This window comes from Daphnia pulicaria, chromosome 7 (assembly GCF_021234035.1).
Source record: "Daphnia pulicaria isolate SC F1-1A chromosome 7, SC_F0-13Bv2, whole genome shotgun sequence".
NCBI lineage: Eukaryota > Metazoa > Arthropoda > Branchiopoda > Diplostraca > Daphniidae > Daphnia > Daphnia pulicaria.
Genome location: NC_060919.1, coordinates 14,523,367 through 14,550,490, shown reverse-complemented (window position 1 = coordinate 14,550,490; position 27,124 = coordinate 14,523,367). Strand labels below are relative to the sequence as shown.

The 27,124-nt window shown below is 41.4% G+C and overlaps 1 protein-coding gene and 1 long non-coding RNA gene across 2 annotated transcripts; both read left to right on the top strand.

The window, feature by feature from the left end:
* Positions 1-9,477: 9,477 nt before the first annotated feature.
* Positions 9,478-21,909, top strand: LOC124350537 (calcium-activated chloride channel regulator 1-like). The gene is made up of 12 exons (XM_046801291.1): positions 9,478-10,052; positions 15,491-16,075; positions 16,304-16,422; positions 16,614-16,719; positions 17,085-17,357; positions 17,445-17,786; positions 18,796-19,029; positions 19,160-19,351; positions 19,430-19,562; positions 19,642-19,791; positions 19,866-20,153; positions 20,219-21,909. The coding sequence occupies exons 1-12, from the start codon at positions 9,879-9,881 to the stop codon at positions 21,304-21,306; spliced, it is 3,684 nt and encodes a 1,227-aa protein (XP_046657247.1). The 5' UTR covers positions 9,478-9,878; the 3' UTR covers positions 21,307-21,909.
* A 2,474-nt stretch (positions 21,910-24,383) lies between these two features.
* On the top strand, positions 24,384-25,807 carry LOC124350892. Its single transcript, XR_006921247.1, has 4 exons — positions 24,384-24,593; positions 24,675-24,827; positions 24,883-25,103; positions 25,512-25,807. It is a non-coding gene; the product is annotated as an uncharacterized LOC124350892 (long non-coding RNA).
* The last annotated feature ends 1,317 nt before the right edge of the window (positions 25,808-27,124 follow it).

The window sequence follows — 27,124 nt, the reverse complement described above, 5'->3', positions numbered from 1 at the left end:
AACCTGTGGTCTGCTAGAAATTTCAATGATGCATGACTTGCACAATTGTATTACATGGTAACCATAAAATTCTCCTGTTTATTAACAGGGTTTACCCAGCACTGTCTCATATCCAACTTTTTCCTTATTGTTTCTGTCAATATTCTTCGTAACCCACTTTTTATATTTTCTATTTAGATAAACAGCATCCTGTTACATTAGAGAAACTACTGATGTCGACCGAGTTTACATCTCTCTTCTTCCCATTTCTTTCAATCCCCTCTGTCCTCGTGTACGCCCATGTGAGTGTGGGTGTATTCACGAGTCTGAGGCCCTTATCCAGCCCGGTGGATTCAACTTTCCAGCGGATGGATGGAGCACTTGCGGATGCCTGGCCGTATTTCCCAGGTTTGAGGTAGGACAAATACATTTCTATTCTTTCTTTTGGACTATTTTGGTGGCGTTGGTTGGTTAAATCGTTATGGAGTACGATTATTTCCTGAGCTATTCGGTTGACTGCAACTTGGTTCTCTCTTAGCTTTTTGGTTGACTCATTCAGGGTTTTTTTAAAAATAACTCATTTGTTATTACTGCAGATCAGGCTTGTTTTTGTACTACCTCACAACTTTTGTCTGTGGGTAAACCATCACATTCGAAAATATTTTAACTTTAAACACTTCAAGTAAAGTGGAACTAGAAAATTGTATGACCAAAATGGACGTACCACATCGACACCTCGTCAGCTCAGCCCGGTGGGATTTTCCACATAGAATTCATTTAATTCTTATTACATTTTGGGTTGGAATCTATTCATCAAGGGATCTAAGTGTGGGAGGGAGGGAGGGCTAATGACCTGTCGCTTGTGTGTAGGTGGTGGGAGAGTCTGTATGGTATAGTAGGCGGATGCTGGATTTCGACTAAGGAATTCCAGCAGGGGGAAATCGGACACCTAAAAGTATAGTCCCCTTATTATTTCTTATTTCTTTTTCCACCCCAAATGTTCGTTGTATCCATTTCTGCAACGTGAAAATCAACACCATCAACAAGAGAGTCTATGAGAAACACGGGCGTCGAAATCCGCTTAACATACCCGAGTGTGTGTGGGGAAAGTGGTGCCGATTGAAAACACACACCCGAGTCCCTTGGCATGGCAGCAGCACGAACACACAATTTTTTTTTTTTTTTTTGAAACCAGATCAGTTGGAATTTAATTTCCAAAACTCTTTTTCTACAATAAAAATATTTTAAGCCATTTAAAAAATAGTAATAATAATAATATGATTTAGAGCTCCTGTTTTGATGTCTCCATTTTGACGTATGGGATTCCAATTGGCGCCACACACAAATGTCGTGCGCCAAAAAAAAAAACAAGTTGCTCAAACCAGTTTTTAGATTTATTATTTTATTTATTTTTTAAAAAATGAACGCGGGAATTTGAGTCGCCCCCCAAAAAAGTTAAAATTTCCCTTTTTTTTAAATTTAAATTTCAGCGATGATTAGACAAGCGGACGTTCATCACGTACAGAGCACTTAAACCAACATGTGTCTCCCCCTTCACTCGTCTACCGAGAAAATGATTGCGCCATCACAATCCGGTTTTTCAATCTCTTCACTCTAAGCGACATCCTTCGATCTTTTAAAAAAAATATTATGTGCACTCTGTTTTTTTGTGTGTGCGGGTATAGTATGCCTCTTTATCAGGATCCTCACGACGACCAGGTGTGTGTGTGACAAACTTTTTTTGAAAAAATAACCCCGCCAAGCCCAGTAGTTGTCTGTTGGTTTTTGAGAATTTCCTATTGTTAAAGTCACGAAGTCTTTTGGGTCTGTCGTGTCCGTCTATTTAGCCAGCGCAGCCCCACCATACCAATATGTATAACACGCAACGTCTGTTTATTCTATCGTCAACTGGGCCCTTAAGTAGATAGATCTACTAGACGAAAAATGGATGACTGCGATGAATATGATTTTGTAAAAGTAGCTCCATCAGCACTTGATCACGTTTCCTTTTGCCTTTCATAAATACGCGCTAAAATAAATATCATAAGATATGGCCTCGGGGGAAATAAGCGCTGGAGCTTCTCCAATAATAACCAGAACAGCCCAACTGTTGAGCGAAGAAGGAAACGTCACAGGCCGTCTCGAATGACGCATGTGTGTGTCTATTCGGCGCATATGGCACATTATGTCATCTATACAAAAGGGATGGAGTTAATAATGAGCTTGGTATAGGCAGCAGCAGGAAATGGCGTTGTCAGTTAAGGCGACCGAGACGGAGATGATGGCGACACTTCGATGAACGTGAGAAACAAGTTTGCCATAGTTTTCTGTCGCAATCAGATGCCGTTATCATTTTTGATCATCCGGCTGTATATACTAAAATTATTTAGCTTCTTATATATAAGAAACACGGTTCCGGGTGAGTTATTAAATGGAACGTTCGGTTCTAGGTGCTGCTGGTCTCTGGGAATATCAAATCATATTTTTAGAATGGGCCAACTGTTATTTTTTCTGGAGGAAATATGTCACACCTCGTTAGATGTACTTTGACGAGCATCATCTCCAACTCAAAATGATAATAATAAAAGAAAAATGTCCCGTATTGTTTTATTTCGAGCTGGAAATTTTTGTATTATTTTCAGCGAATACCTTTCCAACTGTATTTATATATTTATAGACATCAACTGCGTCTTATTTCGTTCGGTTTTTTATTTCGATTCAAACGGTCGATACTGTCCCCCACCACCACCGACAGTCACGCTCCAGTTGGTATAGGAAATTCAAATTTTTTCCTGTTCATTTTTATTTATTATTTTTAACGACATGTCATTTTTCTCTCTTTTTCTCTTGGTTATCTGTGGGAAATATGTATATGCAAGGTTTAACACACACACACATGGATATAATTACGATCCCCCCATGTCCCACACAGTCTCCCATAGCAACGTCTGGCGTCGTTAAAAGAAAGAAAAGCGGATCTTTAACGACGGTAATGAGCTTGTGTGTGTTGTGTTTTATACGATCGATTAAAGAATCTAAAAAAATAAGAAAAATAAAAAAGGGGCTAGCTATGGTTTGTCTGTGACTGTGTCGACGTTCGTTAACGCTAATGACTCGACCAATAAAGAGAAGAAGAAATCGTAAAAAAAGAAGAAAAAGATAATCATCAACGTTTAGGCTAAATGTTTATGTGTCCTCTTGACGATGGGTCCATTTGTGCCGTGACGATTTCGTCCGTTTTGTCGACTTTTTTTTATTTTTTTAAATTATAGTTTTATTTTTGAAAAAAGCGCGGGATAAATACATCAACGGGTCGTTCGCATGGCCGGATCTCATCAATATCTCATATAGACTCGCGACGTAATAAGGAACTGAAATGATGATGATTGAACACACACACACACACAGTCGACTCTAGAGAAGGAAAAAAATATAAAGATATTATTTCGGGAGAGAGAAAACAAAAATGTTTGATTAAAAAATGACGTCACATGAATAAATTTTATTTTTGGCGTCGTAATTTATACGCGCGCCGGAATTTTTTTTTTTATAGACATTGACGGAAGGATGTGTGTGTGTTCTCGGCTCATCTAGTCAAAAAGAAGAAGAATCATCACCCTGACAAAAAAGAAAAAGAGAATAAAAAGAAATCAAATAAAACGAAAAAGTTTTGAATTCAAATGTCATAAATCGCGCGCCGAACCGTTTTTTTTACTTCTTCTTCTTCCAAGACGCGCACAAAGTCATCAGACGTCAAAGAAAAGAAAAGAAAAAAAAAGAAGTGATAAAGATATACGCATAAATAAAAGAAAAATGGCGGATTATTATTATTATTATTATTACTAAATTTATATAACGATTCGCGGCGGGCGGCAATAAATTTCTTTTTTTCTCTTCAGCTGCTGCTGCTGCTGCTGCTGATGGCCTTTTCTTTATTCTTCTTTCGTCGCGTGACAGAAAGATTTTTTCTTTGGGGGGATGAAAAAAAATGCCCCCAACAATCAAAACGTGTCCATCGGAAGAAATGGGCCCTAAACACCGCAATAATCCGATAGATTAGACGGCCCATGTATATTTATACACACATCAAAAATATATACAAAAAGGGCCATCCAGCACACACAAATCGGGTCGTAAATAACTTTTTTTTTCTGGAAGAAATATAAAAGACTAGACGGATGATATTTAAGAGATGTGTATAAATGTGCGCGTTAAGTTTGTGGAGAAAAAGTTTTGTGTGTGCGAGCTCCGGCTCGCGCCAACATCAGAGAGAGAGAGCTAGCTAGAGAGATGAATTATACATTTCACAATGTATTAATAACACACACGGGGAGAAATAAAGCGGCAGATGATTTCTCTCTCTCTTTCTAAAACGATTTTTCGGTTGTGTCTAATATTTCCAGCGCGCTTTTTAAATAGACGTTAGAATTTTTAAAAAACCCTTTTTTTCTTCTTCTTCTGAGTTTGCCGCTGCTGTTTGGGGGCTGCTGCTGCTGCTGCTCAGATGCCAAATGGGGCCTAATCATCCGGTAATTTGAATAATTTAGGGAGTCGCTCAGATAGAAGAGAAGAGCTGCCGGCTGTATTTATATTTTTATTTTATTTTAAAAAATGTAGAATTATCTCTTCATCATCATCATCATCTCCACGGCGCAAAAATATATAAGGCGACTCTGATGTGTGTGCTCTCGTTGGCTGTTGGTCTGCTGCTGCTGGTCGCCCCGGTCCTTATTTCAATTCGACCGCCGATGGCCATCGAAAAATTCAGAGCGTCATATCAGAACTTGTTTTTGTAAAGGTCAATTGCTCCCCCCCATTCTCCTATTACATTTTGATGTACACACAAGAGCACAGCTATTCTTAATTGTTTTCTTTTTTCTTCTTATACAACATTCACGGATGCTCCCGTAACCGTTTGATTTGGGGCTTGTAATCTTTCCCGTGTGATCCATCAACCGATTCGATTCGCACAGTTAGGTAATCTTCTATTCCACCCAAATGACGGCAGCTGTGTAATAGATATATAGATCATCATCCAAGTCAAATATAACAACATTAATTAGATCTCTATCTCTGTGTGTGTAATAATCATAATCAGGTTGCCGGATTCTACATAGAATTTTTCCGATTCAAATGAATTAGTTTTCTTTTTGTTCCCCCGCGTCAGTTATTCAATTAAATTATTAGATTGAAACGGTACACACACACACACACATCTTTTGAATTAGATTTTAACGAAGCGAGAGCCGAGACGCTCCAGATGTCGACAGCCACCACTATATAGCAGCAGGCGACAAAATCTTTCAAACTTTTGGCGGTGCTATGTCGACCGCTTTATAACAAACACAGCCGGCCCAGCCCCAGCCCAGCGCCCAGAAAAACGAGTCAAAAGTTAACGAGAAAGAAATTGGAGACTTTTTTTAGGTAATGCGAAACTCTTTTTTTTTTTGAGTTTCTAACCGAAAGTTGATGAACCTCCGCCCCATACAACAGCCTCCACCTCGTATGTGTTTCATTGACAGACGGCTACAATTTTTGGTTTAGTTTTTAAAACGAGACGGACTGCTGGCCATGGCCGGCCGGGACGTGTTTCCACATTTAAACAAAAAATGTTGGAAACTTTTTACATGTTCGAGTTACACAAGGGCGGTGTGTTTCAGCTCAGCTGCTCTCGTCTAAAATGTATTTGTTTTTGGTCATCACAATAAAAAATCTCCGGACGGGCTTAAATATAGAAATGTTGGTTTGATTTATTTATTTAGTTTTAGTGCGAGAGCTGCTGCTAAACGGTTCCGACGCGTTCATTGAAATTCCCCCCATCCTCCCATATTCATTCAGTGGTCAAATGGAGCCACTGCCCATGTCCAAAAAATAACATTTGTGAAAATGTTGTGCGCGTGCTCCGGGTCCAGATGTCGAGGATTTTCTTATACCCAAAAAAAAAACTTATTTGATGTGGTCAACTTCTTTGTTGATAAATGCGGATGAGAGACTCCACCCAGAGCTAGAGCTTCACCACAAAATTCATCTTCACTTGTACCCAATCAGTCTCTTTTTTTTAACAAAAATAAAATGCCCACGCCCATGGATAAACCCCCTCCGCACCACCACAATAACTTTGACCGGGCGGATGTTGTCGAGAAAAATTTTTTTAAAAGAATTTAACAAACAACATCTAAACGTGGTTATAACGTGCGCAAATCTCGTACAATGTCCTCAACGACTAGTTTAAATAAATATTTCTTTCGGTGGGGAATTGTTATCTAAGAGAAAATGTTGCGCATCAAAGAAAATGTCGAAAGATTTAGTCGAAAAAAAGAGATAAAACTGCCGCTAAAGAAGACGAATGTGTCGGTCGGATAGTTTGTGCCGTTGTCCATCCTGGGCAGACCTTTTTTTTTTTAGTTTCACAACTGTCACCCAGGTATATAAGAACTAGGGGGGGGGGGAGAAATAAAAATACAAAAAAAAATATGTTCAAAGTCGCCGGATCAGCACCTGACGTATTCTGGAGTTACCTTTTCTTTCTCTTTTCCAGTTGAAATATCCCCAGGAGGAAGTCGCTAAGGTTGAAAAATGGGCGCCCATCTGTGCTGTGTGATGCCACCACCCTTTTAGATGGTATCGAATTTTTTTAAGGTCATCCTTAATGTCTTCATTTCCGATCGTTTTGTTGTAATCAACTTTTGTTTTTCCCCTTACAGCAGCTGCTGTGATGTAAAAATCTTTTAAAAGTCCCGCGCTTTTTTTTAAATTTTTAAAAATTTTCAAATCGGAAATGACTGGCGACGAGATTCCTATCCTTTGACAGACAATTGTGACACAACACAGTCACTGAACACGATTCACCAGAATGGAAAAAAAAGTGATGACGTCACTGTGTGAACTTCAAACTCGATTCCGGTCTTGTATTCCATCACTTTCATCGCCCTTCTTATTATTTAAAAAAATAAAATTTAATTCTATTTTTATTTTTAAAAGAGGAGGAGGTACTTTGGTGAGCCGAGGCTATTGAAAACGGTTGCGGGGGCCCAACAGAGCGCGTCCTCCGTGATGGTGCGCAAAAGAAGAAGAATAAGAAGAACCGGGTTTTTCATTATTATTTGTGTCTCTCCCTATACACAATGAGTCTCTCTCTCCCTTTTGTGTCTGACTACTGGACCTGTACGAAATTCGTCTTTTTTTACTTTGGTCGTTCCGGCGCCCGGAAAACTTTTTTTTTTGTGTGTGTCCGAATAAATGGAGGGTGAAAAAGGGAAGGCCTATTGTTATATCCATCCATCCAGTCTATGTCTATCTCTTTTCTCCCACACAAGTTCAAGTGCACACACAAACACACAGGGCTGTTTGGTTTCATCTTGGCCCAAAAGATTTTCGAATCGTACGTGCTAGTAGGCCGGTTGTAGGTCTATGTGTGCACATTTTTAGAATCAAAAGAAGGGCCTACAACCATCCATATATCATGATATTGAGAGTATATACATCCTGAAAAGAGTCTAAGATGCTTTGACTTTTTGGCTGGAAAGGTTTTTTCGCCTTTAACTGGACACACAAGAGAGAAAATGAAGGGGGCGGTCTCTCAAACCCAGGTGGCTTGGTCCTCTATAGAATATCCACCAGCGAAATGTTCGTGGCCAGGAAATAAGAAAAGGCACCGGGTCAAAACAGTTTGAATACAATTTTTTTTGTATTTGGCCAGACAATATAAAAACGATGCCCAAGAGATCAATACAAGTTTGGGGCCAGGACCATCTCTTCTTCTTCTTCTTCTTCTGTTGTGTCTGTTGCCTTTTGTTTAATTGACTTGTGTGTTCAAACAAAAAATTTTTATGAAAGCGGCCCTGGCCGGCCATGGCCGGTGTGTGTGCCCCCCCACCCCAAGCACAATAAAACCATCGAGTCAAATGAATGAGAAGCAAAAAGGTACAAAAAATCGATACCTGTACAACACATACCACACACGCGAAATAAAAGATTCGGATCTGGACTTATTGGTCCGTTGTGTACAACTTTTTGGGTGGGCCCCGCAGAAGAAAATCTAAATGAATCAGTAAACTATAATAGTTATTTCTTGGTATATAATGGTGTACATTTATTCCAGGTCAGCAATTATTTTAGTCGTCAAAATTCAAACATTTTTCAAACTTTGGCGGGCACTCATTTCGAACCTGGGCGTCAAAAGAGACACGACCCGAATAAAAATTCCAGTTGCAATTTTTATGTTTTTCAAAAAACTTGAAGACAATGTCGAGGTGTCATTTTTAACACAAACTATGGCGTAGCGCGATAATTCAATTAACTTTCACGTGTCATCAACTCTCGCCCGGATGCTGGGCCGATCAAATGCGGGATATTACACAATGCCGACAATATGTGTGTGCATTATACGTGTGATAATAAAAAGAAGAAGAAGAAGTGAGACACCTTGACTAATAATGATGACGCAACAACAATCGCCCCCCACCACCGTACCATCGCCAGGCGAGAATCAAATAAAACAAATTCTACAAGTTGCCATGGTGACGTGACTTGTACGCCGTTGGGTCAATAGTTCCCGTACCGCGTCCAATATCATCAAAAGAATTTATTTTATTTAAAAAAAGGAAAAATATATAAAGAAATTTCTTACATTTTCTCGGTTGATTTCTCTATCAAGGCGGCCAGTAGACACACACACACATAAACCTCGTGTGGCTAATTAACGAACAAACTCTTTTTTTTTCCCATTTTTATAATTCGTTACCTTAATTGCCTCTGCTCCAATGGCAGAAAAAAGTAAAGAATTTCATTCCTTAAAGATGAAGATGGCGTGAACGTGAAATATTTATAGTGAGCGCATACCGTCTATGCTCTCCCCCAGCAGCAGCAGCAGCACGCGTGAGCGCAGCCCATATGTTGTGACGTTGGCCCGTTATATAAGAGTGTCGAACAGACGCGTAATGTTTTTTTTCAAGTTAAAAGAAAAAAGAGAAATATAAAGGGCAACTCTGAGCTGTACTGCTGTAGTAATGATAATAACTCGGCTGTGTCGGATGAAAGTGGGCGGGACTAAACAACAACCTAAAACGAAACGATTTGACCCCCGCGCTTGAACTTTTTCTTTTTATAAATTTCGAATTTGGTCTCTCAACACACAGGTAAGATTATTTCAGAAATGTTTTCTAATGATCGCCCCAGGGGGGTAAATAAAAATGAGTTGCAAAAATATTTATTTTAATTGATAAACCAAAATATGGCAGGTGGACGGAAGTGACCGGATCTGTACCCGTGTGCCCAAGCGGAAATAATAACATTCTTCCCGGAACTTACTTTTTTGGGTGTTGCATGGGCCAGTCAAAACTAAATAACAAGTTTTCCAACCCAAAACTGGACATAAATCGCTGCAGTTTACGCTTGACTGTCAGTTCCTATTGGCTATTTTATTTGGCTTGACGCCGGGGATACCCGCCAATAGAGAGAGGAGGGAGGGTGAGCATTTTCCAGCAGACGGCAGGCGGGTAAAACTTTCAGTTGTGCTCTGTCGTTCAACGAGTGAAGACTTACATTTCGTTCGCTCTCACAATTTATTCCAGCTCACTTCTTCATTCTATTTTTTAAAAAATTTATTTAAAAAAACATCGGTGTGTGTAGAGTGAGCGTCTACAATTACCAACAAATCGATCGAAGTCCATCAAGTGCTGCCACTACTAATCCACCCTCGTGTGTCTGTGTGTGTGTGTGTAATACCTTAAAGTGTGTTCTATTTCCAAAACTTTTTGCTACTTAACCCTCAACAAAAAAAATTAAATTCATGTCCGACAATTGAACCAATTCAAATTGTCTCCAAACTATTTTTAATTTTGGGCGTAAATCAAAAGTGGTGGAATTGTGGTGGTGTGTAGTAGACTTGTCGAATCGAGATGGCGTTCATCACGTGGTGTTGTACAATGTTGTGTTTACTGGGCGTCTTGACGACGGACAGCAGCGCCGCGACGCTGACGTTCCATCAAGGTGGATACAATCACTTGCAAGTGGCCCTAGCCCCGCAGACTCCAGTTCCGGCCAATTGCTCCCAAATGCTCCACCAGCTCGAGGTAAAAAAACTTGATCATCATTCCCACATATGTAAAATAGCTTTAAAAAATAAGTACAGTTAAGCACATACAAATTTCAGTTGGGGATTATAAGAAACAAACAATCCGATCAGAGATTTGTTGCAGATTGACGCAAAGCTTTTGAGCCTTTCCGATGGGAATCTTTCCACACGACTTGAATTTGGAAAAACAAAAAAGTGAACAAATCTTCATCTTCTTCTTCATCTTTTTGGGATGGAAGAAATTTAAGATGAAGCGGCTCTCGCTGCTGGACATCTTCCACGTACGGCACACACAAGCACAGGGTCGGCCGAGTGAAGAAATTATTTCCACCTGTCCGAATTTTGAAGTTTTCTTTTTGGGCTTCTCCTCCAAGTTTATTGGGGAAGGTTTTCAGTCTGCTGGGCTAGAGAGAAAAAACACATCAAACATAAAGCGGCGAATGCCGAGCTTATAGCTAAGGCTAGCTAGCCCCCCCGCTGTACACCAACAACTTCTCTTTCTTGTGTTTTTTCCTCATTCGATTCTCTGCGTGAGTCCACAGTCCGTGAGTGTCTTGTGTCCAGGAAACACACCTCTCTGCTCGCCCAGCATCGATATAACCTTGATCCAAACTTGTGTGTCTAGAAAAAGTAACAAATCGAACGAATGTGCGCGCCTAGCCCCAATTATTTAGATATTTTCACGGACTTTTTTTCTGTCATCCCCGTTCAAGTCCATTTCTCATTCCATCATAACAATTTTCCAGGGGAAAAAAAATCCTGGGTTATTCGAAAGAAAATGTCAAGGTAGAGATTAGGATCTCTCACTCGTTAGATCCTGTGTGTTGTCTGTGAGGGACACACGAGAGGCAATTTTTCTTGTGACTTTGTGTGTGTAGTATCTCAATCTTATATATTTTTCTCCGGTGGTAGTAGCTACAACCGACAGACAGAAGAAGAAGAAGTTATATATTATACCTATACGTATCTATTTTTGATGGCTGTATTTGATATCTCCTTCACATGTTTGAAGACGATCGAAAGGAAAGACCGAAAGGGACTTTTTCTCAGGAGCACAAGCCGCCAATTACTAACAGGGAGAGAGAACCCTAGGACGTGGACTGATGCCCATTTCTTTCTTTCCCCCCTCCTTCGTAGAGATAGCATCAGTTTGACGTAATCCATCAAGACCTTTAACTCAATTAATTCGTCAGGATAGAATTTCTTTATTTTAATGGAGTTGTCGATATAATTTTTTGAAGGGAAAACTGTCGATTGCCCATCATCACGCGAAACACTTGAAATTTTCTCCGTTTAATTGAGTTGCGTTTCTTTAACAGACTGGAAACACGCGCCGGATTTTCTCTTTTTCAAATTTCCCGCTCGTAAAAAAAAATACAAAATTTTTTCTTTATTTTCTCTCGTCCCGTTTTATAGACGATGACCGTGTCATTTGAATCCATCAAATGTTATTTACTTGCATCTTTAAAAGACGATAAGAAAAAGAGAAAAACAATAAAAAAAAGACGATGGAATGTGAATGTTATATGATGATGATGATGTTTTTTTCTTTTCTTCTTTGCTGATTTATTTCACTGCCCCCGAAGCAGAGCAAGAAAGTGCCCAACCCTACACAGGTTTATCTCTGATGTAACCGTGAATTCGGCGCGCATTATTCAAATTTTTATCCTTTCGCTGTCTATACATTTCTATTCTTTTTGGGTTGTTGTTTGTGTTTCTATCCTCTACACACATATATGGTTGGGAGAAAAAAATAATATTCATGGCAGGGGCTATATAACCCCCTCTAGGAGAGCCCTCAAGACTATGTCTGCCCCCTTTAGCTTCTTTTTAATACCAACCCTCATAACGCCGGCCGGCCGGTTGAAAGAAAGAAAGAAGAGCCTGTGTAAGAAGTTGAGGGATGATGATGATGATGATAGAATCTTGACCTCAAAGGGGCGGGGTAATTGGGGACGGGCTATTTATTCTGGCACCCGTCCTTCTTCTTCGTCTTTTCTTCTTGTTCTCTCTGGTCCACACACAAAAAAAGCCCAAGCACAGACACACATACATGGGCCTCTTTTATATAGGCACTCTGGCACTCTATATACCCGGCATAATGAGGCTAAAGCTAAAAGAAGAAGGGGATATTCTTCTTCTTGTTTTATTGTTACACCGCCTTTTTTCAACTTTCTTGAAGAAGAAAATATTCCCGACACACACACGACCTCCAGGGCGCCAGGTAGATATCTGATGGGGCCCCATGTCGTGGGTTTTTTCGATCGTGTGTTGTTGGTCGGTGCCGTTCCATCATCGGAATCATCTTTTTCTATATTTTTTTGGATACATAACGTAATGATTCAATTGTGTGTGAGCTCAATCGACAGTCGGGATGCGTCTGCAATGTCTAATCATCGACGGGACGTTGTATAGTACAATCGAGCTGGGCTAATAGTCTTAATGACGCGGCCCGATACAAGTCTCAACTTCATTTAATTCCTATATTGACTATTATAGATACGCGCGCAATAAAAGTGTTTGAATCACAATTTTTTCGCCGCTCACGGAATGTTTCAACAAACGCCTACTTCTTCTACTTACGCCATAACTCTTTGTTGTGTGTCTATTCAAGTCAAGAAAAATTTTCCTTTATTTTTTAAAAGAAGAAGAAAAAACACTTTGGATAATTACTCTGGGATGGATAATTAACTCTTGAAAGTCCCTCACAGCGCTACCTGGTACTTTTTTTTTGGCTAGTAGAGATTTTTCGTAGATGATATTTGATTTAAAATAATAGCAGTCGGCCGAGCTCATATAATAGTCTGCTATTCTTTTTGTCCGTCTAGTACATATGTGTACACATACATGTTCTAGTGGTCCCCCCTTCTTTTCTAGCTGTGGCTCCTTTTGTTTGTCCGATGAGGAACGGCTTAATGCATTTTCCTTCCTTTTTATCTTAACTATCGATCATGACTTTTTTTTCCCTTTTTTTCCTTTTTAACGGCCCTGCGTGTGTCTGTGTGTGTGTCTGTAATGTATGGTGCATTTGCGCTGTCCGAAAAGATCTCTCTTTATTCTTTTTGGAAGAGTCCAAAACAAAAGGCTTTTCGGCCATTTCATATATGAAGGGATGAGACTGGCGCGCCGTTTGAATTTTCCTTTTTTTCCCCCAACTTGTATTATTATATCCAGTTAATGGAAAAAAAGAATTAGACCGGATAGTTCATTTACAGTTTCTATTATTTATTTTTTTGTGGCCGGGTAGGACGGATATGGATAGAGGAAGTGTCTATCCGGAAACTGCATTCAAAGGGTGGGGTGAATAATAATAAAATACAATGAACGAATGAAAGGTTCGCGTCTAATATTTTATACCGTTACGCAAACACAAAAGAGAGAGCAAAGAGGAAGTGCAGTTTTGTCGTATCCATTTTGTGACATTTTTCCCAACCATTTTTCTGATTGGATTTCAAACTTTTTTGGGGAAGTTTAAAAGTAGTCCCGAGTTTAACGAACCGAATTGGGTTTCTTCTTTATATCTGTGAGAGTGTTACCCTTGAAAGATTCGGACGTCGTGTTCCCGATCCGCTCGACTGCCCAGCCACCACTTGGGACTGGAGAAAATGAGCCCAAGAAGAAGAAGAAGAAGAAGAATCAAATAAAAATGGTGGTGATGGGCCACCACCAAGACGGTCACGGCTGATGATTCCAACGGCTATTTGGTTGTTGTTGTTGTTGTTGTTCAATATCGCCAGATGGTTGTTGTTCTCTCTCTCTCTCCCGACACCAGTTGTAGACGTATACACAGTCGACTAGTTTTGTGTTAAGATCACGTGAACTTCCTGATTGTTGCACGTCCGGAATTAATATCTCTCCACCCCTTTTCTTTCTTTTTTCTTGACTGTTTCATCATTTTGGTCGAATGGGTAGGCACGAACGAAATGCGAGATGTCGGCGGGAATCGAATGAGGTGAAAGCTGAGAGTTTGAATTCAAGAGCGCGTGAGTCGGCCGGATCGTTAGCGTGAGCTCTGGCTTCATTTTTTCTTTCTTTTTTAAAAGAAAAAACGAGTTCTTAACAATTTTTAACACGTAACAATAAATCCATCACGAGCTGTTATATATGTACTACTACGACGACTACTAGCGGAGTCAATTATTCACGGTTACACCGGATGGAATTGAAATTGCGCAAGTATACGAACAAAAAAACCGTTAGGCCTTTTGAAATTCCGTCATCCGAGATCATTTGCAATTCAAAAAATTACAACTTTACCGTCTATATGTGGTCAAATGTAGACGCACCGACCGACCGAGAGAGGTGAATAGTCGATCTGGTTGGGTTAATTTGAGCGGTGGGGCGTTGCCATAGCGACGATAAACACACACGTAGCCGCAACAGAATTGTCGGTCCGTCCGTTCGTTCTCTCTCACGTTCGTGTCAATAATAAACAGACAAACGACAGGTGCTCTAGAACTATACATGACTGGCCAAGCGAACGTATTCTTTTTTTTTTCTTGTTTCCACACGAGTCGCCCATCATTATTGATGTTGGCGGCTGGATGTGTGTGCGTTGTCCACGAAGAAAACAAAAGAGCCAACCGGAATTGCGCTCCGTCGACTCGAGTCGTCATCATCATCATGAAACGCTCAGCCCAGCGTAACGACGTGAGACTCGGCCACACAACTGCGTTCCTCATCTTCTTCTTTTGTTTCTTCTGTTGCCAGCCATACATTGATGGGTTCTGGAACAACAAGAGACTTTCTCTCTTCTTTGGACCGGCGTTGGAAAATCAATTTGAAGCCCAGCTCTCAGCTCTCAGCTTTAATGGCCTTTTTTTTCTTTCTTCTTTTTAGCTGCGCCGCTGCTGATTCGGTTCGACACAAGCGGAAAGTAGAGAGAGAGTAGAGAGAGAGTTCATTAGCAGCTTTAACGAGAGAACTAGACCTGGAATCTATAGGATTCCAGCTCCTCCCTTTTAAGACCTACATATATACCTGTTTATCTCTCTCGCTGGCTAAATAAAACCCCAGAAATTTTTACTTGGAGGAATTTATAATTATCATTTAAACACCCCCGTAGATATTTACTCATTTGTTTTTTGGTTGAGAAAAAAAAGAGCAAGAGGTACTTTAAGTTTTTTCGACAGGTAGCTACAACCCACCCGTCAGCCCCGGTGTGGGTTTTTTGAAGAGAAGAATATTAGCAGCCCTTTAATCTTTTTTTAAAAAAGAAAATAAAAATGTTTTTGAAGAAGATAAAAACACATTTGGTGAAATTCGACAGAGAAGATGGGGAGCGGTTCGACGGGGCTAATTGGTGGGACCTCAAATGGGTCGTAAAAACGAATTTGATTGCACCTTTTTGGCCCGTTTTGATGAGTCGACATCAAATACAAATTTATTTTTTTAAAAATATTTTTTTATATTTATTTTTTTAATTTTTCCCGATAGATGGTCATCAGGGAATCGTCACGGCTGCTTCATCAAGCGACGGACGGACGGGCTTTTATCCGCAGCGTATCCGTCGTCTTGCCAACCGGATGGACCAGCTCCGACTGCGGCCGAAATGTTAGCCGCACTCGTCTGGAATCTTACGGACAGGCCGACGTCAAAGTGTCGGCGACGGCTCATCCGCTCTTCACCGGCGGAGCCGACGCCCTTTGGACCCAGCAGTCGCGCGACTGCGGACAAATGGGCGACTACATTTCGGCCGGACCCGATTTCTTCTTCAAAGCCACGACGACGCCTTCCGCCTCCGCCAACGTCTCGGATGTCTGGATCAGAGGTCGACGCTTCCTCAGAGAATTCGCAAAGTACCGGTACGGAGTGTTTGACCTGAACGAACGCACAGGAGCGGCCGCCGAGCAGGACGGACTTTTTCCCGATTTCTTCTGCGTCGGTGGACCGTCTACACCAGCGGCGGCGGCTTCCGCATCCAACGCCACCGGCCGATCCATCCAATCCGCCCGCTCTTCCGACTGCGACAATTCATCCAACTGCCTTAATACAACCACCTCATCCACTTCGTTCACCGCCGTAAGTTTTTGGAATAATTTTTTTTGGCGGGAAATTTTTAATTTCAAATTTCGCGATGATTCAGCGGGAAAATTTGGTCATTTCAAAACTTGTTCCGCTACATCGAAAATGCGCGTCAGAGCGTTTCCCAATTTAACCGCACAATAAGAGCCGCTTAATTTGATGGTTTTTAGCTTAAACTTTGAATTTAGACATGTTTTTTAACCTTGAAATTTTTTATTAATTTAGGCGACCGCTTTTTGCGATGCTTCGCTGCACGACGATATGGCGCCGACCCAGCAGAACCTCCTCTGCTTCGGCCAGAGCGTCCGGGACGTCGTTTTCGGCCACCAGGACTTGAGAACAATGTAAGAACAAACTGGCCAAACTTGTTTTTGTTTTAAATTTCAATTTGTGTTATTGACTCTCGGTTCATTTGGGTCGACGACATCCTAATGTGAAAATTCAATCGAGAAGATATAATTGGAATTCCGGAATTTCTTCCTTTGTTTTTTTTCTAACCGATGGTTTTATTATTTTTATGTCGGATGACATTCAGGAACGGTCAAATGTTCAACCGGCTGGAAACTGTTTTCCATTACAAACAAGCGGCCCTGCCACGTTACGTTTTGGCCTTGGACAAGAGCTCACCGATGGACGAACGAGTAAGTGGTTAAACAAGTCTCTCCATTATTTGGTTTCAAAGTGGCGATCATCTTGTCTTTGCCAACTTTTATTTTTTTTACTTGATCGGGATTATTAGAAAAACACACGGCATCCATTATTTTATCTAGATTATTCACTCCCACCGACAACTTGGTGGAAAGATGAAACTTTTGTGTAATTTTCCGACTGAAAAGAAATCTGAGCCGTAAATTATTACGTGCCGTTGTTGTTTTTTTGTTTTTTGAGCTTTCGGCGTACTGTATCAATGACTCACTTTGAAACGTGAACTGGGCTTTTGTTTTATCTCCCCCCTGTTTGAGTCGTGATTGGTTTAATGTATGCAAATTTGTTTTGTTTTTCATAGGATCACTGGAAGTACGTGAGGAGCGCCACCAGGAGATTGGTGCTGCACGATTTGGCCGACGAAACGGAACTGGGCATTTTGAGCTTTGCAGACTCGGTCCAGATCCATACCGAAGGCCAAAATGGGCCCATGGTGAGGCTGGGCAGTCCCGGAAGTCGTGAGCAAGTCGCCTCGGCCATTCCCGTCTTCATCTCCATGCCGTCCAACGGCGGATCGGCAACGGGTTCCGTCCAGGAATCCTGTTTAACTTGTGCCTTAGCCGAAGCCATCGCGGTAAATACAAAATATCTTTGGATCACATTTTTATTTCGTTTCACAAATGAATTTCAATTCAATTTTATTTCTTATTAATTTCCCCAGATGCTGGAACGTGGAGGAGCTTCGTCGGCCGGCGACGTTATCGTATTGATAACGACAGGTTCGTCGAGCGGCGACCAGGTGCAGAGCGCTCTGGCCCTGGCCAGCCGCAAACAAGTTCGCGTTTCGGTGGTGGCCTTCGCCTACGTCCCGACGCCTGGAACCCACCGAGCGGGAGCCTTGCGCAATCTCCAATCTCTGGCCGAAGCCACCGGCGGTCGGATGACGGCCGTCGCCAGCAAAGGAGTTGGTACCATGTCGCACATTTCCATGCTCATCGAACTGGGCGACGCTCTCCTGACCACCCTGGACTTCCACCAAGGCAGCGACAATGTCCCGACTCTGGTCAGTTTTTTTATTTTTCTTTTTATCTTTTTTAAAAGTTGGCCCATTGTTTCTTTTTTTATTTCCTTTGGACCTTTTTGTCGGAAATTTACGACCGCTGATTGGCCATCGACGCCATCTACCGATTGCCCATCAGATAATAACGCACGTCAGCACATTTTAGTGGGCGATAACCACACACACCAAAATTCCAACAATTCGTCGCGTCCCTTTTTTATATTTGAATTCTCCTTTTAGAAAACCCCAAAAAGAATGGATGAGAAAATTTGAATAAAAGGGGCTCCTTCTCCTTTTAAAACGGGCGGATGACCGTAGAATAATAAAATAGAGAAGAAGAAAAGGAGAGAAGAAAACTGGGGGAATTGTATTAGTTGAAGGGTTCGACAGATAGCAACGAAAGATATTTCTTTTTTCTTTTAAAGATGGAGGGAATTTCTTTCAAGTTTCTTGGATAACTTGGATGCAGTATTATCTTATGTACTACCTCCTATTGTTTGGCGGTGAACTTGTTTGACGGAAGAATGCGGTTCGTTCGCATACCGAACAATCCAGTCCCCCCCCCCCCCCTTCTCTAAAATATCTAATAGAGATGTTATATTCAATTTTTTTCTGTAATAGAGCTGCTACCATGTTCACTTCCGGTTTCGCAATCGATAGAACTGGCGTAGTTTTCATTTAAAAAAATTTTATTTCCCGAAATGAATTAGATTTTATTTTGTTTTATTTTTATTCGGTTTTGTTTATTTCCCCCCTCATCAAGTGCACGCGATCCTCTCGTTAGAAGGGCGTGCGCCGCCAACATCAACAACTTTTGAAACACGGTCGATAATTACCAACGTCGATCCAGCGGATCAAAAGTCAATAAGAATTATTTTATTTTGAAATTATTTGGACTATGTGTGTGCAGGCGATGTTTGATTGAGAGCTATACGCGTTATTATTGACTACATGTATAATTTTATTTCATCTTTTTCTAATGTTGCTGTTGTTGCTGTTGTTGTTGTTACAGGTGCACGAGCAAGAATTTGGCAGCGAGTCGGCCAGCGGCTGGGTCAACGGAACTTTTTACATGGACCCTTCCCTGGGCCGGGACACCGTCATGGCCGTCTACTTTTATTCCCGCGACTTCAACACGCACGTCGGAGACATCCGACTCGTCTCCCCTGACGGCGTCGAGCACCGCGGCATCTCTGAAACGGCCATGGCCAGCCTTTACGTCACGCCACTTGAACCTATCGAGAAGGTAATCAAAATTTTCCTCTTTTTTCCCCCTGGACTTTTATTGTTCACGGTTTATTTTATTTTACAACAACAACAACAACAACAATGTCTTTATTCTTTCAACATTTTATTTTTGTTTTTTCTGTGCCCAGTCTGGAGTTTGGCGCTATTCGTTCGACAGGCGATCGCAGAGTCACCAATCGCATTTCGTGAAAGTCACGTCAAAACTGAAGGCCCGGTCGACAACATCCGCATCTCTGCAACAACAGCGGGGACCTTTGACGGCCAAACTTCGCATTGTTCCTCCGGCCGTCGGCGATGCCCCCTTCATTTTATTGGCAACGGTAATGAAATAAAACTAAATTATTTGATAGTCCAGGACAATCGAATCAACGACATTTTGTTTTATTTGATGTTAACAGGTGAAATCTGGTGAATTGCCAGTTTTGGACGCCAGAGTTCGGGCTATTATTCAATTTACCGGAACGCCAGCCAATCAAGATTCCTCCAGCAACAACACACTGGTCCTGGACCTGTTTGACAACGGCAACGCAGGTATAATTAATTTTACTAAACATATTTCATTTTCGACAGTTTTTTTTAAATTGAAACGACATTCTGGATTTTTATTCAGATCCTGATATCACTCGAGGCGATGGAGTTTACTCTCGTTATTTCGGTAAATACTTTAGAGGCACTGGAACCTATTCCATCACACTGTCCGTCGATGCCATGGACGGAAGGGCCTACACGATCCGCACATCTCCGACCTCCAAACAAATTGGTAATTTTTGAATTAGATTGAATTTTATTAAAATTGAACCAATTTTTAAAATTTGAATTTCCCCACGTCAATAGATTCGGTTGAATGCTGCGGAAGCGTGATTCGAGTGCCACTGGAACGCCGTGAATTGACTGGAGCCTTCAGTCGACTGGTTCCGGGTGAAGTTATCAGCGCCGGAAGTAGCCAATTTGTCAGCTCTCCATCCTTGGCAGCCAACTCGACGACTTTTGGACAAGAGCCGGAAGCTTTGGACATCCTTCCACCGTCTCGAGTCACCGATCTGCGCGTTCATGTCGAACCGACAACTCAGCGAGTCACTTTCCAGTGGACAGCCGTCGGCGACGATTTCGACATTGGCACAGGTAAAACATTTCCCCATTTAACTTGAAAAACTTGAATTAAATTTAATTGATTTCTTATAATGCAGCTTACACGTACGAACTACGATTGGCCTCAAACAAAACTTGGCTCAAAGTGCCGTCGACGTTCCAGCAAGCCGAAACTCTTCCGGCCCCGACTCCGCGTCTCAGTGGCGACCCGATGGATTTGACTCTGATGGATTTCGATCGCTACGATCGCTGGTTCTACGCCGCCATTCGGGCCGTCGACAGACGCGGCAATCGAGGCCGAGTTTCCAATTTGGTTCAATTGTGGATGCCCAGCCCACCTACCACCACCACGACGCCAGCGCCCGTCTGGCCGGCCACTTCCTTGTCTGTCAACGACGTTCCGCCTCAGTGGTTCGCCGGCGGCGGTCTCAGCACTGTCCACTGGGCGGCCATTGTGGCCGGCATCTGTGTGGCTTTGCTCATCCTCGTCCTGGCCGTTTACTTTGTCATCGCGGCCAAGAGGCGCAAGGACAAGGAGCAGAACAGCAAATCCGGGCCGCCCAAATTCGCCTACGTCCCCACGACGGTCAGCAGCGCCTTGTATCCGGCGCCAGAGAATAACAAGAGCGTCTCGACCATCGACTTGGCTTCCGTCGACCAGAACAAGGAGATTCTCAGCCAATACCAATCGGGAGCCGTCACCATCTACGACGGACGCACCGTTCCAGTCCACTGGAGCGCTTCCCAGCTCCTTCAGGAGCACGAGCGTCGTCACAGCCCCTGCGGGCAGAACGAGCCCTCCGATCATTTCACGGCGCCCAACGACTCGGCTTTCATCAGCGGCAGCTACCACTTGAATTCCGGCAGCGCCATCTACGGCGGAATGATCCATCCCGACCAGCAGAACATCTACACCCAATCGTCGGCCTCGGCCACGCCACCCTCGGCCGATTACCGGCCGTACTCGGTCGACTACGAAGGATCGTCCTCGGTGGATCAGGACGGCGGCTACTATCCAACAACAACAGCGGCCGCCCACAACAACAACACGAAATCCCGTCCGCCGACGTTCCCCAAACCGACTTCCGTCAACGGGACGGGTCGACTCTTGTCCCACCTGCCGCTCCACGGATCCTTCACGTCGTTGGCCTCTGAACGCAAAAAGCGCAACGTCACTCAAGTCTAAAAATCAATTGAACCACCACTCCGTATGTAGGGGCTGTGTGTGTGTAAATACGGAAAGATCTTCTAGTCGACGGTCGTGACTTGACGTGACCATCTTGAAAAAAAATAAGAAAAAAACAGATGACTATCCAACAACAACGTATCTGCTTTCATGGTGCTCTTTTCAGGTGTGTGTGTGTGTGTAACTCGGTCGCTTTTTGTAATCAATGGATCGTTTTTTTGAAAAGAAAAATCATTTCTCTTTGTGTGTTTAATACTCTTGACGCATATTCTGATGCCCAATGTTTGTGTTTTGCCCATCTATTTTGTGTTTGAGTGTGTGCGGAATGGACAGGATAATCGACAATTTGTACAGTTATTATGAAATCCGCGCTAGAGCGATTTACCCCGACCATTTGGCTATTTTCGTTTATTATTATTATTATTATTTTTTGGCCCCTTGAGATGGAATTTGCATCTGATGGTGTTTATCAAGTGCTATATATATATAATATTGAAATTTGTCAAGTCACTGCTGTGTGTATCATTCGTTTGCTTTTGAACGAACACAATTTCTCACCGTTTGCTTTTTGTACGATCAATACAATTTTGTGTAGAAATATTATCGACGGACCATTTGATTCAGTTACGAAATTCGTGGCTGCAGCCTCCCGTGCACTGTGCAACAGTTCCGTTATTTGTGACTCAGACAGCTTCTTTAGGGTTACTGACAGTAGAACTCCAAAGACAGTAGAACTCCAACGACAGTATAGAACTCCAAAGACATAAGAACTCCTTTTTTAAATATTATTAAAAATACCCGACAATATTAAACTCCATTGCCCGACAGTAGAACTCCACTACGCGACAATAGAACTCCATTGAATTTTAAATGTCCGACAATAGAACTCCAACGATTTTAAAACTATTTTCATGTCCGACAGTAGTTGAGTAGAACTCAATTGAATTTTAAATATATCTCAAATTACCCGAAGGGTTACTGGTCAAAGTTTCGTTTGCAGTATGGTTTACATGGGCACCTTCAGTTCTCGTATCACTACACAGATGGCTTTTTGCAGTTCTCGTAACACTACACAGATGGCTTTTTGCAGTTCTCGTAACACTACACAGATGGCTTTTTGCAGTTCTCGTAACACTACACAGATGGCTTTTTGCAGTTCTCGTAACACTACACAGATGGCTTTTTTGCAGTTCTCGTAACACTACACAGATGGCTTTTTGCAGTTATCGTAACACTACATAGATGGATGCACTAGTTTTTTGCAATTATTGATTGTAATCAAATCAACATTTCTATTACATTTCAATAACTCTACTACGTAGCTGAGGATATTTTACATCTTTTCTGAAAATTTGGCTGATATCCATTCAGGCGTTTGATCAGACGGAGAAATTGCTACTCTTTGACAGAATTTCAGTAGCTGTTATTTACAGCAGACGGTAATACAGAGTAAGGCATCCAGCTGGATAATTTACTGATTGTAATTAATAGCACTTCTATTTCTGGAACTCCTGTAGGAGAGCAGCGTCTCTACAGAATATGACGAGAACGCCGCAAATTCGAAGAAAAAGCGTATCGTTCATTATTGTTGGACCGTCTTAAGCCAGTATATTTGTCTTAATTATTTTTCTTTTCAAAATTATCATCCTGTTGGAGTAATATTGTATGATAGAATAAGAATAGAAGTCACTGTATGCTATCATCAAACGCTATCAATCTCCAGTGAAAGAAGTGCTGATAGGTAGTTACTTACATTTAATTTTAACAATATCCGGTGTGACGTGGGGTGGCGGGGCGAAGCCTCCGCCGCACCAAAGTCACGCCTTACCCTTACGCCGCGCCATATCATATTAGGTTTTTTGGAATTGAATTTTTATTTAATGTTTGGATAGAAACATGCGGAAATATTCTTTTAATCTCTTTCTCGATTTCTTCATATTACAATCTTCCAAAAACTAAGGGCATACATTTTTTTTAAATGTTATTAATTAATCTTAATAATAGGCCTACCTTTAAAACAGAATATTATTATTATTCTATAACTATTCTATAGCTCTGCCTTTATAAAACTATACCAATACTACTATACCAACTACCAACTTTACTACCAACCTTAACATTCCCTTCGGGTACCTTGCGGCGTACGTACGCTGCCTACAGTTTCCGACAATCCATCCATCCTTGTTCCTTGATTCCTTAGTTACCCGAAGGGTTACTGGTCAAAGTTTCGTTTGCAGTATGGTTTACATTGGTATGGTTTTTACATGGGCACCCTCAGTTCTCGTAACACTACACAGATGGCTTTTTGCAGTTATCGTAACACTACATAGATGGATGCACTAGTTTTTGGCAACTATTGATTGTAATCAACAATTTTATTGCATTTCAGTGGCAGTAATCGGTAGCTTACAATTTTTTACATCTATTCTGAAAATTTGGCTGCAATCGATTCAGGCATTTGATCAAACGGAGTTCTGGTTACTTTTTAACAGAATTTCAATAGCTGTTACAGCAGACGATAATACAGAGACATGTGACAGGGATATAAACGTAACGTGACAATCGACTACTATTGTATGATAGAATAGAAGTCACTGTATGTTATCATTTAAACGCTATCAATCTCCAGTAAAAGAAGTGGTGATAGGTAGTTACTTACATTTAATTTTAACAAGATCCGGTGTGACGTGGGGTGGCGGGGCGAAGCCTCCGCCGCACCAAAGTCACGCCTTACCCTTACGCCGCGCCATATCATATTAGGTTTTTTGGAATTGAATTTTTATTTAATGTTTGGATAGAAACATGCGGAAATATTCTTTTAATCTCTTTCTCGATTTCTGCTTATTACAATCTTCCGGAAACTAAGGGCATAAATTTTTTTTTAATGTTATTAATTAATCTTAATAATAGGCCTACCTTTATAACAGAATATTATTATTATTCTATAACTATTCTATAGCTCTGCCTTTTTAAAACTATACCAATACTACTATACCAACTAGAATACCCTTAACATTCCCTTCGGGTACCTTGCGGCGTACGTACGCTGCCTACAGTTTTTTTTTTCCGACTTTCCGTACAGTCAAACGTGGTAATCGTGGAGGAATCTTTTGGCTCCGTCAGTAGGTGGCTAAAATCAAGTTGTCCCCCAGCCGCCAGATGACGCGAGTGTCTTTGACAGGACGATATTTTCGCCATTTTGTTCCGAAACGCCAAGTGAAAAGGTATTCCAAATTCGTTACGGAATTGCGGTGTCGATCTACATTTTTCAGCATTGAAATGTAATGGTAAATTCTAGTTTAATGGTAAATTCTAGTTTGGATTTCTCAAATGTAATTAATCCTAGACGTTGCTGTGTGAATTAACAGGCAATCTGGCATATAATTTCCACTTGGCCAAATAATTGATCACGTGGACTGAAACTGCTTTCCATAAATATTATGCCGAAATGTTGGTCGTTGTTATTTGTTAGCTGTACCTGTTCGGATGTACGTCTCATCTCAAGCAGAAACACTACAGAGGTAGTAGAGTAATTTTGTTGATCAATTTCCCTGCAATGATGCTATAGTTTATTAGTTGGTGTTCAGGTTGGAGATCCTTTTGCTTAAATGTTGCAGAATGATTGAGTTGCAGAAATTGAGAACTCAACAAGGCTGAGCTCCATGACTGGCATCATTACAGTGGTTTTGTTGCAGCCAGCTGGTAAAAGGCGTGATCGACTCAAGTTGAGCTACTGCATGCAGTTTATCGATCTGGTGTTATCCTGAAGTGTCATTGCAGGAAGACTTTTTGAAATGGTAAGTTGATTGAATTTATTGGTTGTAACTTGGGAAGTCTTGCGTCTTTAAAAAAAAAAATACTGACAAGTAAACTCTGATCTGATGTAGACAATAAGTGGTGCTATTTCTTTCTTCCAAATAATAGTTTCCGTGAAAGATATCTGATAGCGATCAGCTTCCTTTGAGTTAACAATTTTCTTCTGATCAACCTAGAACAAAAATGTCCACTCTGTATTAGGGCCTACCAACTTTTTCTAACACTTTAGAATTAGATGTACAGAATTCTCTTTTCATGGAATTTAATCTTCTTTTAAAATTTCATTTGCCAATGGAATTTTGGAATAATGTCTGATGTAAATTGTTTTACATGATTTCTTTTGCATTTTAAGTTTGATCATGGAAAATAATATTCCTTTTTCCCCATAGGACTTGGTTATACTTTAACTATGCCTGTGCTGTTCAATGTGCAGTGGTTTTGCAGCCTGTTTCCAGTTGAGAGATGTGATTATGCAGCTGATATAGGATTGAAGAAAAATAACTGAAGTAGCTGTGCTGGTGTTCTCCTGAAATTGCTGTGCCACAGGAGTTGCAGATAGTGTTTGGTTCGGTGGTTCTTCATAGAAGTTTATTTAAAGAGTCTGGAGTGGAGATGATCAGCCACTTCTGCCTTTTAATTATGTAAAACTTCAAAGTTGTAAGAAATATACGAGTCAAGTGCTAAACATGAATTTATTATAAGAAATAAGACACAGCAAACAAAAAACTTAAAAGGAATGGCTTTATTGTCCCACCTTCACCCACAATTCCACCACATTTATTATCACATACATACATACATACACTTAAATTAACCCGTTCGCTGCCACGCCATACAACCTGTAGGTTGTTCTTCTACTCTCTACGCGCCATGTCTTAAGGATCCATGACCAAAGTGGGACTTGCCATCTATGACAAGTCCGGGCTGACAGGGTGACAGGAGAAGATGGAATGCACGCCTCTGGAAGGCCTCTAGGAGGTCCGTGCTAAGGAGGTAGGGGAGAACAAAGGCGTGGCAGACAACGAGTTAACTAACACAAACAACAACAAATGATGATCCGCGCTGACATTTTGGAGATAACGGAGATATTTTGGGTTTCATCTTCTCGACGCCTCCTCTGCATTACCTGAATAAAGACAAAACAATTGTTATTAAGTGAAATGTCAATAAGTTACATAATACAGATAGAAACAATAGTCAGGTTTTTTAGCTCAAAGATTTGAAGATGCAATTTTTTAAACTTAAAATCATGCTTGCAATATTGAGAATAGTAAACAGAACAAAGCTCACTTGCTAATTTTTTGAAAATTTTCCGGAAGTATACCGGAAGTAACCACAGCTCCTCAACCATTGAGCCGTCATCAAATTAAACCACATATTCGTGATCTCCATTAAATTTGGGGTCGATTAGGAGTGATTTAAACGAAATCCAAAATTTAGCCAAAATCGAGAATTTTCCTGAGACATAGAGCTGTATTTCACGACGGCGTGACAAAGACATATCATTATAAAAGATTAGTAGATGTACGATGAGGAATTTCAATTGACTAGGCGAAGTTAGACGAGAGATGGAACAATGGAAATAGTATACAGAGCGATGAAAAACGAGACATAAAACACTACGATGCAACGATACAGAACAATTTCATGCGATACATGTCATATAATCACATGCAAAACCATTAAGGAGCTGGAGTATAGGCTTCCTGGTCATCCCCATGTCCGCGGATGTGGCGATGAATAATGGAGACAGATCCCTGGATAGCCATCAGACGGCACTTCCTCCGGAGGCGGCGCCAAGGAGCCGGGGGGATGTTGAGGGCGACAGCAACCGCGTTGTTTGAAGGGAGCCAGGATCCCAAGGCGCCAATAACGAAGGGGAGAGTTAACCCCAGGCAGCTGTATTTCTCTATTTTTCTGGCATGGCCAGCATCGAGGGACTCAGGAGCGTCGAAGGTGATGGTGAGATCAATTATTGTTGGTGGGTCGGTCGAGAAGATGA

What these genes read in the sequence shown, in the direction of transcription:
- LOC124350537 (XM_046801291.1), top strand. Translation starts at nt 9,879, where the DNA reads ATGGCGTTCATCACGTGGTGTTGTACAATGTTGTGTTTACTGGGCGTC. An exon ending in AAATGCTCCACCAGCTCGAG is followed by an intron (nt 10,053 to 15,490) that starts GTAAAAAAACTT and finishes TTTTCCCGATAG; the next exon opens with ATGGTCATCAGGGAATCGTC. An exon ending in GTTTGACAACGGCAACGCAG is followed by an intron (nt 19,563 to 19,641) that starts GTATAATTAATT and finishes ATTTTTATTCAG; the next exon opens with ATCCTGATATCACTCGAGGC.